This window comes from Octodon degus, unplaced genomic scaffold (assembly GCF_000260255.1).
Source record: "Octodon degus isolate 3935 unplaced genomic scaffold, OctDeg1.0 scaffold00058, whole genome shotgun sequence".
NCBI classification, from domain to species: Eukaryota; Metazoa; Chordata; class Mammalia; order Rodentia; family Octodontidae; genus Octodon; species Octodon degus.
This window is the reverse complement of record NW_004524634.1, coordinates 3,920,837-3,934,849: the sequence shown is the minus strand read 5'-3', so window position 1 is coordinate 3,934,849 and position 14,013 is coordinate 3,920,837. Positions and strand designations below refer to the sequence as shown.

Genomic DNA, 14,013 nt, shown 5'->3' with positions numbered 1-14,013 from the left:
AATTTGTTTTCATAGAGGACCTGAAGTTCTCTGCTCCATGCTCTTCTTGCCTGCATGGTTTGTGAAGAGAAGGTGGCCGTAATTCTGATGGGTTTTCCTTTGAATGTGATCTGCTTCTTTTTTCTAGCGGCTTTCAGTAGATTATTCTTGTGCTGAATTTCTGGGATCTTGACTATTATATGTCTCGGTGTGTTTTTCATTGGGTTAAGGTTACTTGGCATTCTGTATGCTTCATTTACCTGAATGTCAGATTGTTTCCTCATATTTAGGAAGTTTTCTGCTATTACTTCTGCCCATATTTTTTTTAATGTCTCCTTCTCTCTCATTGATGCCCATTAGTCTCACATTGTTCATCTTTGCATCATCTTGCAGGTGATGGATTATTCTTTCCTGCATCCTCGTTGTTTTTAATAGATCCTTTCTTACCTTTTCGCTAGCTTTACCAGCATCTTCTAGATCTGAAACTCTGTCTTCATTTTCACTTAAATGGTTTTGCAAGCTTGTGATTGAGGTTTTAATTTCCTCTATATCTCTTTGACTTTGCTTCATGCCATCTATTTTTTTCCTGTATTGCTCATTCAAGGAATCCATCATTTTTCTAATCTCTATTTTTTTCCAATATCTTCTTTAAAAAAGCAGTTATAGATTCTTTTACTGCAGTGTTTTTTTCAGATTGGATTTCCTCCCTATGTTTCTGTTGTTGCTTCTTTACTTCGGATGCTATGAGTTCTGTGAATTCATTTTGTATTTCAGAAAAGAATTGTGCTCTGAGTTCCTATATATCTTTCTGCTGTTGCTTATTTACTATCGACGCTGTTAATTCATACATTTGAGCCAAGCTAGTGTCCTCTGTACTTGTTCTGGGTGGGCACTGGGTTTCCTCCAAATGTTTCTGCATTTGATTCTTTACTGCAGATGCTATTAATTCAGGGATTTCTTTTTTTATTTCCAATCTGAGTTCTTCTATACCTTTCTGCAGCTGTTTCTTTATTTCAGAAGCCGTTGATTCATTGCTTTCAGCTGTGTGATTCCCAATTTCTTCTGTGTTAGTGTCCTCTGCACTTTTTACTGGTGGGGTTCGGTTCTGAGGTTGCATTTTGTTCCTTCATGTCATTTTGTGTAGCACTGTCTTCTGACCTTTGTTGTAGAGCTTTGGTGCAGTTATAACCTTAGTACGTGCTGAAGTTCAGGTGCAGATATGCAAATTTTGGATTTATCCAGCTGTGCCTGGCTTGGGTCTGGCTGCTGTGCTCAGCTCCTTCCTGCCGCTGCCCTTGAGGGTGAACCTGTTGTGCCCCTGTTGCAAGATGTTCTGCTCCTGGACTAGCTGGGTGGTTCTATCCTCTACACTCTCTGTAGGGATTGTAGCTGCAGGGTTATACTCCAGGCATGTAAGCCAGGCCTGAGCTGAGCCAGGAGGGGACAAGGTGGAGTAGGGAGGATAGGCAGCTCTCCCACACACTCACTGGGTCTGGGCTAGGACTGGGTCTGTGTGTTCCCGGAAAGAGGCAGAAATTCCTACTGGGCGGGCGGGGTCGGGGAGGTGCTGCGGAGTGGTGTGGGGTGTCCCAACGGGGTGGGAGATGGTCTCACCCATGCTGCACCTGGGCTGGGACCCGTAGTAGGTCCCGCCTGTGCAGGGTAGCGGGAAGCTCTCCCACACACTCACCGGACCTGAGCTAGGACTGGGTCTGGGGGTTCCTGGAATGCGGCAGAAATTCCTACTGGGCGGGCGGAGTGGGGGAGGTCCTGCGGAGTGGTGAGGGTGTCCCAAGGGGGTCGAAGACAGTCTTACCCACACTGTGCCTGGGCTGGGACCTGTAGTCGGTCCCGCGGGTGCAGGGTAGCCGAAAGCTCTCCTACGCACTCACCGGACCTGGGCTAGGACTGGGTCTCGAATATTTATCTTTTGCAATAGAAATTTCAATGTCTGATTATAGAGTGCTCTACTAGTCTCCACTGGGCAATGTTATCTATTATATAAAATATACCTTACTATCTTTATAAAATCATCAGAATTCTGAAGTGTAAAACATTGTGTCTTAAGGTCTTAAATAGATCTGTATGACAATATCCATCCATCTTAAACAATTAAATATTGCCAACACAAATGAATTTCTCTTTTGTGCCTTTCAGCTCTTCCTCCACTTAGAGGAAACAAGCCTCTTGGTACAAGGCTCTTGGTTTGTCATTAATATACTGTTTACTCTTACCTAGCTCTCCTAGCTTTCTATCCTCATCTTGGGCCATTGTTTTCTGTGCCTCTTGCATACTTGAATCCTGAATGTCTCCCACAGTTTTTTGGGACCTTAGTCTATGACAGTGCACAGGATATTGAAGTGGTCATGTTGTGGAGTACCTCGTTGGCCATGTAGCACTGAATATTGCCTGCAGTGCTCATGAGTGGATGATAATACCACCTTCTGATTGGTACTCATCCATTTTTTTCTTATTTCTCTCCCTTTCAGATTGCTTCAAGTTGCAAATTCCTTCAGATTGGTCTGGATGTCTCTGAAAGAACATCTGAGCTGGATTCTACCAGTTCAGGGTTCTTGCTGCTTCAGGCTCTACCCATTTGCTCTGAGGCTGAGAGGATTAATGTTTAGCTGCACACCTGATAGACTGTGCTCTAGGGAGATCCATTTGGTCTAGGCTAAGTACCAATAAAAGATAGTTTCCTGAGCTACAGGAAAGATCCTAAAATAGTGTAGGAAATAGAAAAGGAAAGACATTATCTATTTATAATACTATTTTAACATCATAATAAAAGTAAATTACATTCTTTAGGATGTCCATTACATGATTACAGCATGCATTCATTATGTGATTTATAGCATTGCATACATTATGTATGTATATGTACATACATACCATATTTATGTTTTCTAAATCAAAATAAGTGCCATCCCTGGCTATTGTCAGTATAGTTTCTTTTCATTGTAATGTATTGCAATAATTTATTTATTTTGGTACCGGGGAGTGAACTCAGGACTTTGTGCTTGCCAAGCAGGCTCTTATGCTGCTGAGCTTTCTCTTTAGCCCTAAAATAGGTTTTGAATAGTATTTAAATATTTTATTTTATTGTTTTTTTGGAAACAGGGTCTCTCTGTGTAGTCCAAGTAAGCCTTGAACTCATGGCTAGCCTCCTGCTTCGGCTTCCCATGTACTGCAATTACAGGCATATGCTACCATCCCTGGTTTGAGTATATATTTTAGACCACTGTTTGCAGGAAATCAATTTAGTGGACTTTGATTTAATTATTATTATTATTTTTTTTTTTTCTGGAACCAGGGATTGAACTCAGGCCCTTGCACTTGCCAGCCAAGTGCTTACTCTACAGAGCCATCTCTCCAGCCCCTGAGTTGTCTTTTAACAAACACTGAAATTAAACAGTTGACTAGAAAATACATTACATGTAGTAAGGACAGAAATTGTTTCTTGATAACTGTGTGCATGTATGGTGAATTGCAATGTAAAAATGTATTTTTTTACTATGAATTTCTCTTTTTTTGGTACTGAGAATAAAATTTAGGGCCTCATTTTGTCAGGCAGACACTACACCACTAAGCTATATCCCTAGCCCATTACTTAAGTATCTGAGGTTTAAAAAAGTGAGAAGTGATGTCTTCATAAGGTAAAGAAGGCTACTTTAATAGGAACAATTATGTTGACTTTAGCAGTATTTATGGAGGGTTGAAGTTTAGAAGAGATCCCCAGTTTGGACATAAAATAAAAATGTAGGTTACTATTGAACAAATCCTGTGAAGCCCTTCTACTCTGCTATCTCTTCAAGATATTTGAGGGCAGCTGTTCTTTAGGTGTGGTATATAGTGCACGTGGCCCAAATATAGTGTCTCTGAGTAAGTATTTGACCCCTTTTTGGCCTAAAAAATATTTTCATCTGTTTTTTGTGTGTGGTAGCTTTGGCTCCCTCCCCAAAACCATTTACATATTTGTTCTTTAGCTTGTCAGTGGCCTTTGTAAAACATGATATTTAAATGTAATTATCATAGTGTGGTTTTATCACTTACTACTTTACTTACTGTAGATCAGGGATTGGCAGATTCTGTCTCGTAGGACAAGTCTGTCTCCTGTATTTGTAAATGAAGTTTTATTAGGACATAGCTATGCCTACTCATTTATATTTTTAAATGACCGTACACCTGCTATTGCTGCAGAGTCGAATAGCTAGATGCAGAGACTGTGTGGCCTGCAAAACCTAGAATACTTACTGTTTGACCTTTTATGTGGTTTGTGGATCCTTACTTTAGATAGTGCTTTTCTATTAATGCCTTGGATCTGCATTGTGGACAGCTACCTCAAACTCTTAATTCATACTGAGTTCATAGTCCACTGAAACAACAAAGTGTTTCACATGTGGAGCTGTTAAGTAGTAAAGGTAATTTGAGTGTTTTTTGTCTGTCTTTGTAATAGTTTTTAAAGGTTTTCTGGAGGGGTCAGATTTTGTTTTGTCTTTGAAATCAGAGGTACACACGGCAATCTGCTCTGAAAATATAGTCTAGTTACTGTGTATAATTTACATAAAAGATTTCAAAAATTGGTTTCCTGAAAAACTAGTTTCTTGAGATGATCTTGATTAAATGGGTATTAGATTTGGAAGACATTTCATATGCTATCTTTTTATTACTTACAATGTCTGTGTGCATGCATACATGTGTGCACACATTCACGAGTACATACACTATGTTAACAACATTAACATTTTGTATTTTCTAAGGTATAATCACAGAAAATACTGGATTAGGAGAATATAATCTAAATATAAGGAGTAGTAGTCAGGCTAGGGAGATAGCTCAGTAGAGTAAGTGCTTGCCTGGGAAGCACAAGGGCATCAGTTCAATCCCCAGTTCTGCCCCCCCCCCCAAAAAAAAAGAGAGTAGTAGTTACTGGTGGAAGGCTAGACAGCTACTACTAAAGAGACTTAGAAATTAATATTGTTCATGTTTTTATAATATCTGAGATGATGAAGAAATTACTATTTTATGTAGAACTTTTTTTTTTTTTTTTTTTTTTTTAACAGAACAAGGGATTGAATTCAGGCCCTTGCGCTTGCCAGGCAAGTGCTTAGTCTACTGAGCTATCACCCCAGCCCCTATAGTACTATTTTTTAACATCAGTAGGGGCATCAGAAACATATTCTACTAAGCAGGCTGAAGCAAAAGGATCAAAAATTTGATACTAGCTTGGGCAACTTGGTGAAACCCTATCTTTAAAAAACAAATAAACAAACACCAAAGAGACAAAAATCAGAGTTATAAAAAGAGCTGGGGATGTAGCTCTGTGTAGAGGCCTCAGCATCAACAAAGTAAAGACTAGTACAATGGTGTGCCTGTTCCTTTAAGTTCCTTTTATGAACCGTAGATCATTTTAAGGCTTATTCACATATTTTTGAAGATCTGATGGAGAGATTAATGAGAATGTGGAAGTATTGAAAGAATTAAGATAAAATGTTTTCTACAATTAGAATAATAAAAATTGTAAATTTTTTTAATAGACAACATTAATTTTATTTTCATTTACTTTATGCTTAATTTATTCCTATGCCATAAGTTTTTGTTTCTTCAGCTTCTTCTGGGATATCTTTTTCTTCTGTGCAACATTCTCCTCTGGTTTGGGAACAGTTTGTTCCTTTTTAGTAAGGATCATCTCAGTATGGCAGGGGGAGCTTAGGGATGGGTTAATCCGGCCATGAGCTCTATAACTACGGCGGCGCATCTTGGGTGCTTTGTTCACCTGGACATGTTCAATAACCAGAGAATCTACATCTAAACCCTTAAGTTCAGCATTACTCTCTGCATTTTTAAGCATGTGCAACAAAACTTCAGCACTCTTTTTGGGCCACCGACCCTGCATCCAGCCCCACTGTTTGGCCTGGGCACACCTACCAACTCCACCATTGTAACGCTGGAATGGCACACATTGCTTCTTTAATGTGACATCCTTGAGATACTTGGTGGCCTTTCGTATATGCACACCCTTGATGGCCTGGGCAGTTTCACGCGTGTTCTTAAAGTGAACGTGAAGATTTGAGCCTCTTGATTTGCATGATTTTTGGGGTTTTCTGGGTAGAGAGAATAGCGAACCATTTTCACAGGTCACCTAAGGCCGCTCACAGGAAGAGGAAGAGCCATAAAAATTTGATTTGAGTTAAAAAGTTGAATTAATGGACAGGGCATGGTGGTGCAAGCCTGTAATCCCAGCACTTGGGAGGTTGAGGCAAGAGGATTATAGTGCAGTCCAGGCCAGCCTGGGCTACATAGTGAGTTCAAGGCCAGCAGGAACTACATCGTGAGATGCTGTATCAACAAAACAAAAAACAAAACAAAACAAAAACCCACAATGCTATAAAGTTGACTTTATACCTAACCTTTCAGGAATACATTGGTGAAGTGAGAAATGTCCACAATATAATTTGTTTTTTCGAAACATTGTAGAGATGGTAAAGTTCTTTGTAGGTTATTTTTTCAATTTATTCCTCTCCCCTCCCCTTATTTTTGTATCTCCAAAGTTAAGAGTATGATCTTTAGTCATTGTAGCATCTTAGTTTGGAATGTTTCAATGTAAACATCTCTCAGTAAATATTTCTTTTCATTGTGCAAAAGGTCATGTAGATGTCCAGTAGAAAAGTGGATGTAGTTTATTTTTTTTTTTCTTTCTTTTTTTTTATTTAAAAGAGTCTCACTAATTTTTTTTTTTTTTTTTTTTTTTTTGTGGAACCAGGGATTGAACTCAGGCCCTTGCATATGCCAGGGAAGTGCTTATTCTATTGAGCTATCTCCCTGGCCCCTTGAATATAGTTTAAATTCAAGATAATGTCACCAGACCAACATGTGGAATATTAGAAGTAGTTGTCTTTTCATATTAATTATTATTATTGTTACTTTTTTTTGAGACAAGGCCTCACTATGCTGCTCAGGCTGCCTCTGAACTTGCTTAGGTAGCCCAGGCTGGCCTCAATCTAACAGTGACTCTCCTGGCTCAGCTTCCTGAGTGTTGAGATTACAGGTGTGCGCCACCATGCCTGGCTTGATACACATTTTAATTGTTATCCAAGTATTGTCTAAATGTTTTTATGAGTTTAAACTATCTTCTCTCCACAGAACCAAGTCACAGACACCAATAGAAAACTGCAACAAGAAGGAAAAGAAGTAAGACCAGTTTATCTTATTAAAACTATTTTCTCTTTTATGTCATTGTCTGTTGATAACTATTTGATGACTGTTCTTCAGTTAGGGGCTTATGAAATTTTTTAAGCATTTTCTACACTTATTTCCCTAGTGGTTGTAGTAGTTTATATTCCTACCAACGATGTACTGTAGAAGAGTCATTTTTTCCCTATATCCTTGCCAGCATTTGTTATTATTAGAGTGTTTTTTTTTTTTTTTATTTTGATGATAGCCATTCTTTCTGAGGTAAGGTGATATTTAAGTACAGTTTTATGACCAGTGGTGTTGAACATTTTTTCTTGTATTTACTGATCATCTGTACTTCTGAGAAGTGTCTTTTCATTTTTATTGGCCATTTCTTTGATTGGGTCTTTATTTTGGGAGGGGCCCTTAAGTTTTGAAGTTCTTTAAGTATTTTATTTTTTTCATAGAACTCAAACAATGATTTTTATATTTCCTTTATTAGTATCTACATATATTACATTAAATAAAAAGACTAAGCAGCATATTGGAAACACTTGGGTATTACTATTGCTTCTCCTAATTTTTTTTCAGTTAAATGAATATAGTCTTGGGAGAATTTAATGAGAGAGGATGCAGCCTTCCTTAACCGTGCTTTTTAAATCATTGATTGAAAATATGGCCAATGCTATTCTTTGCTTGGAAATGTTCATTACCTAATAGGTCTTTTCAGTAAGACCTATCCTAAACCTTATTTGTACTTGTAGCCTTACCTCATTTCCTACATTGTGTGTGTGTGTGTGTGTGTGTGTGTGCGTGTGAGTGAGATTGGGGGCATTGCACTCAGGGCCTTTGACATGCTAGGCAAGCACTCTACCACTGTGCTACATCCCCAGCCTTCCTGCATTCTTTTTACCTTTTCCCAGTTATTTTTCTCCATTGTATCTGTCACACTTTTTGTTTATATTTTTACTTATGTAACTGTTTTTGTCATCTCTCCCTATTAGAAACTAGGTCTATGTGATCAGAAAGTTTTGTTTCATGCCTTTCCTGTTTAAATAGCAACTGACACAAAGTGGAACTCAGTAAATAAATATCTGTTTATAAAGTGAGTGATGGCTGGGGATGTAGTAGCTCAGTGGTGGAATGCTTGCCAGGCTTGCATGAGGAATGAGGTTCAATCCCCAGTTTCAGGGGGAATAAAAAGAATTATTGATTCTATTAGTGGATACACTCACTGTTTAAACCTGTACAGTTAGCAGAACTTTACATCCATTTACTCATGTAATTCCCATGACAGATTAATGATTATGTCAGAGCAGTTATTACCTTTGTTTTATTGATGATGACTAGTACAGATGATTGCTAAGTTTATAAATTAATTGATAAGACTAGGTTAAAACCCAAGTTTTCTGACTTATAATTTATTACTGGTTTCTGTTTTTTTTCTTGGTCTCGGGAGTCAAACTCAGGACCTTGTGCTTGCCAGGCAGGCTCTTAAGCTGCTGCACTATCTTCCCGGCCCCATTATTGGTTTCTGTATCGTACACTTTCTTTATCCCCTAATACTTATTTAATATTTAATTTTAAAAATCTTTAAGAATGGCTTCTGATTGTTTGATGAATAACATAATTAGGGGCATTCTCTTTCATTCTTTTTTGGCATGATATCTAAAGAAATAACATTTTTAGGCACGAGTGAAGGATCAGTGCTGCAAGTGGAAATTCAATAGTTTCTCATATTGTAATTATGCAGAGTACAGTTTCCACTAGTATATTGTGGAATGACTTCAGGTAGAAGCCTTTAGGAGCTATGCGAAGAAAAATGTATCACACTTTACTAAGCTGGATCTTATAGAGAAGCTCTATCTGCTAAGTGTGGGGCTTATTTGTTGAAATAGAAACTTAATTGAAGATCATTTTCAGCTGACTTGAAGCGATCTAGGAAGCACTGTTTTCTTTAGCATTCGTGAGAGAAATATAGACTTTTATCAGGAGATTGATGAAACTACGAATAATGAGTCTGAATAGGATTCGGAGAAAGTATGCAAAATATTTTCTTTTCTCTGGGTAGCCCCTATATTTTAGGGTTTCATTTCATGTAATCCATTCTAGCATACTCTGTATTTTGTGGAGAAAGTGGGAAACTGTGCAGGGATGTTTTACTGGTTGGGAAAGGCATTCCTTAGTCCGCTTGGCAGGTCTTTCTATGAAACTGTCTGGGATTTTCTGATGAATTGAACTCAGTGTGGAAAATGTGACTGAAAGCTTTTTATTTACAGCTGGTGATAGCAATGGAAGAGCTGAAGCAGTGTCGACTACAACAAAGAAATATTTCTGCCACTGTTGATAAATTAATGCTGTGTCTTCCAGGTAAGGAACTGGAAATGGGGTAGGATTCTTGGTGCAATTCTTTTAACTTTAATGTACTTTAATTCTTCCTTCACTTTCTCTAAATAATGTGTGTGTGTTTTTTTCCCTCTCTTTCAAGTCCTAGAGATGTACAGCAAATTGAGGGACCAGATGAAAACTAAAAGGTAAGAATTTTTATTGAAAAGTTAATATCTAAATTTGCTTTTAGTAGTCTGAATTTCTTTTATGGCTAATTTCTTTGGAGGTGAGAGTGGAGTACTGAGGATTAAATCTATGGCCTGCTGCATACTAGGCAAGTACTTTATCACTGAACCACATTCACAGCCCTAAAATACTTATAAGGCCCATATTTGGTATCACTTTTCCAAATATAACATCATCTTTAGCCTTATGTGTCCTTAGTTATTGATTCAGCTTAGATTTGTGTACTACTGGATATGTATTATATTTAATAAAAAATAATACTTGTAGTTTGATTTTAGAAGTTCCAGTCTTCTTTTTTTTCTTTCCTTTTTTATGTGTTTGATATAGGATCTCACTATGCAAGAAGTCCTAGTCTTTAATTTTATTTATTTATTTATGTGTGTGTGTGTGTGTGTGGCCAGCTCAGCCCACCAGGGGGCGGGGCTGGCTGGCATGTGGTGCTGGGGGATTGAACCGCGGTCCCTCTGCTTTGCTAAGCTTGTTCTAAGTAGGTGCTTTAGACCACTGAGCCATCTCACCAGCCCAGTCCTAGTCTTCTAATGGGAAAACCATATAATTATTTTGGTGATAGTTTGAAAAAGATATTATGGTTTAATATTTTCATGGGAAAAAATAGTCACTGGTTCTGGTGTAGGAGTGTATTGGTCAGGCTTCTCTAGCAAAGTAACCAATAGAGTATCATGCTTGTGTCTGTGTACATGCTTATCTGTCTCTCTGGGGGAAGATTGAAGTGATTGGCTACATGATTATGGAAGTTAGTAAGCCCACAATATACAGCGACAGCAGTGTTACAGTTTGTACCCAAAGGCAGTCTCGTGGTAGAATTGAGGGGTCTAATTGCTTTAAGGTCTTCCACAGTGATTGAAGGAGAGCCATGCACATTACGGAGAATAGTCTTCTTAACTCATGATCTATTGATTTAAGTGATAACCTTGTCCAATAAGTAGCTTCAGAAACTTATCGAAAAATGTTGACCAACTATCTGCGTACTGTTGCCTAGTCAAGTTGACACATAAACATAATCATCACAAAGAGCATGTTAATGTTAAATTCTTCTCCTGTGTAGTATTTCTTCTAGTTTTATTCCAGAGAAGACTCTATAGTGACTTTCAGTTTTGTTCCCAAACTAGAGTAAGCATACTTACCTTCTCTGCCCTGGGAGCACCTTGCAGTGTGTGGATATGTAAAGGAACAGTAAGAACACACAGAGTGCATCTTCTTGCAGTGCTAATTTTACTCCATTTTGAGGGAAAAAGATATATAGCCAAAATGTATTTAATACTGAAATAAGATGAGAAACATTGTCAATAAAAACATCTGAATTCTTAAGAATTTTGAAGCTAAAGCATAAGCATCAAATTTTTTGTTTCTTTGAATTATCTCCTTGACTCCCTATTCCCAAGGAGAATGTGCTTACATGGAGTCAGTTGGTAGAATACTATGAAGTACAATATTTAATGAAATGAGAATGTAGTATGTTTCCCTATTAACCTTTTAGTAAAGTTATTAAATTGCATATATATATAATGTAAATATATACATAGCATGTATGTGTATAAACATATATAGCCTAAACATATATTTACAGGTATATGCATATTTATACATACATATACATACTAGGCATTGAATCTAGAAGAGGTCTGCCCCTGAGCTACACCCTTCTTTATTTGAGATAAGATCTTGCCAAGTTGCCCAGGCTAGCCTTAAGCTTGCAGTCATCTTGCCTCGTCCCCCCAAATAGCTTGAATTATAGTCATGCACCACCATGTTTAGTTACCATATTTTAAAAAATTGCCAGTAAAATTTGTATGCCTTTCTTACGTGTATATCTTTTCCTGCTTGCCTGAGGAAACTGGTATCATAAATTTTGTGACTGTCCTTGTCTGTGTTTTAAATGTCTATAAATGGACTGGCCAAATAGCTCAGCGGATGAAAATGCCTGCAAGCAGGCCCAGGGGCCAGGGGTTCTATCCCTGGGCCTGCCATGCCGGCCTACCCCCGGGGTGCATTGAGACTGCAATTGAGACTGGGCGTGGTGGCCTGTGCCTGTAATCCCAGCTCTTGGGAGGCTGTAAACAGGTGGATCACTGCGAGACTGATCTAGTAGTGAGATCCTGAACACCGTGTAGCCCCTTCCCTAAAATACTAAATAAATAAATAAATAAATGCCTATGAATCAATCACACAGTTCTTGTTTTTTGAGACCCATTTATACACTCAAAAAAAAAAAAAAAAGAATTGTGTTTTATTTAGTTGATGTTAGGTATTACTCTTGATGCTTGGGATACAACTATGAGCAAAATATGACAATTATCTGCCTTTATGGCATTTTCATGCTAATATAGAACTTCGCTTTATGTGTATAGATTTAGTACACTCATTTTAATCACTATATGGTTGTTCACTATGTGAATAATCCATATTTCTTCTCCAAGCTTCAGTGCTTATGGTAAGTGCTATTTACTAATACTTTTAGCTCAGCCTTTTTCTATCACCAGGTAGGGTTGTATATATCTTGGGCTCCTTTTGTACAGGTAGGGCTTTAGGACTGTTTTTGACTGATAAGTTGTGAGTTGAAATAATGTGTTTTACCTTTGGGCTTCACATTTCATTTCTAGTGCAGGTCCTTTCAGAGTTCCTTTTTCTCTTGCTCATCATAACTGGTAATATTTAAAGGAGAGCTTCCTTGCCATCTTATTAAGCTTTAAACTGTTATATTAGGTCACTGAGACTTCTGGGTTGTCACTATATGATAAATATCCTTACAGGTACTAGGAGGGACATTTGGTATGATTATAGTTGTTTGCTGTGCAATAAATATTTTTGAAAAAGTATCTGTTCATAACTCTTTGATTGTCTTGATAATGTTCCTAAAATGCAGCTATGCATATAGATCACATGGGATAAGCAGATCTTGGGTTGCTTCTGAGGTTTTGCATTTTGCACGAGCCACAGGCTGTGAGGGTTCAACTGGTTCAGGCAGTTGATTACCTAGAGGGCAACCAATTGGAGCTAAGAAAAGTTGTGTGTTCTTCTATCTCATTAGACACTTTTCTAAAGGGCTTTTTTTCATGTATATTTCCACTAGCATTTTCCTGTTATTTTACTTCCTGGTAACGTCTTTATTGCTAAACTTTTTTTGTTTCTGCAACAATGATGATTATAAAATGATAGTTCACTGATACAGTTTTTCATTTCTTTGATTATATAGTATAAGTGTTTTTTGGAAATTGAAGTTTTCTTTAATATACTTCGTTCATTTTCCTTTTATGTTATTACTTTGTATTCCTATGAATTAATTGTGTTTTGGGTGCTTTTTTCTGTCAGTATGCTACAAATACTGTCTTTCTATCTATGGCAGATTTATTAACTTTGTAGAGTTAATATTTTTGTTGCATACCAGTTTTTGATACTGTCTTAGTTACTCTTCTCTTGTTGCTGGGACAAATATCCGACACTCAAAATAAAGGAAGGAAAGGTTTATTTAGCTCACAGTGACTGGAGGTTTTAGTCCATATTCATCTGAGTCCAATGCAGAGCAGCACAGAGCAGAAAGCAACCTTTCATGGCGGCAGCAAAGAGCAAGAGCTCAAGGGAGGGGTAGCGGCAGCTCATGCAGCTAGCTTCTCTTCCCACCTTACACTGTAATGCAAATTACCTGCCCCAGGGTAGGGGAAGTACTCACACCTATGGGTACTTCCCAGTGTTTACCCACCTATGGGTAATCCCAGCAGTACTAAGACCCATAATCCCAGCCTTGGATCACACATAATCCCAGTGGATCATGAGTTAACACAAACTCTAGAAGTCCTCACCCCATGAATGCATGAGGCTTTGGGGGGACAACTAGACACAAACCATAACAGATACAAATTTATTTTGTGAATTTAAAAACTTATTATTTTTTGTCTTTTTGAGACAGGGTTTCACTCTGCAGCCCAGGCTGGTCTTGAATTTGCAGTGATCTTCCTACCTCAGCCTCCCTAGTGCTGGGATTACTAGTCTGTGCCTACACTCCTAGCTAAAAAAATATTTTTATGCGTTCAAAAGTTCAGTATAAATTTTTTTCCTGAGCCATTTGAAAATAAGGTGCTGACATGATACTCTGTCACCCTTAATACTATACTTTAATCTAATTTCCTATAAGTAGAGATATTTTCCTTTGCAACAGCCTTATAATAGAGAATGGAAATTAACACTGACATATTACTAACATCTAATCCTCATATTGAATTCATTTTGCCAGTTGTCTTAATTTTTTTTTTTTTTTTTTTTTTTTTTTTT

The 14,013-nt window shown here is 37.7% G+C and overlaps 1 protein-coding gene across 2 annotated transcripts in view; it reads left to right on the top strand.

Annotated features, from left to right (window-relative positions):
* The window catches only part of Exoc6b (exocyst complex component 6B), a 650,136-nt gene that overhangs the window by 88,767 nt on the left and 547,356 nt on the right, over nt 1–14,013 (top strand). For both annotated transcript variants that reach the window (XM_023718391.1, XM_004634081.3), the window contains exons 3-5: nt 7,123–7,170; nt 9,432–9,522; nt 9,641–9,686. In XM_023718391.1, coding sequence (XP_023574159.1) covers nt 7,123–7,170; nt 9,432–9,522; nt 9,641–9,686 — 185 coding nt within the window. The remainder of the gene's footprint in view (nt 1–7,122; nt 7,171–9,431; nt 9,523–9,640; nt 9,687–14,013) is intronic.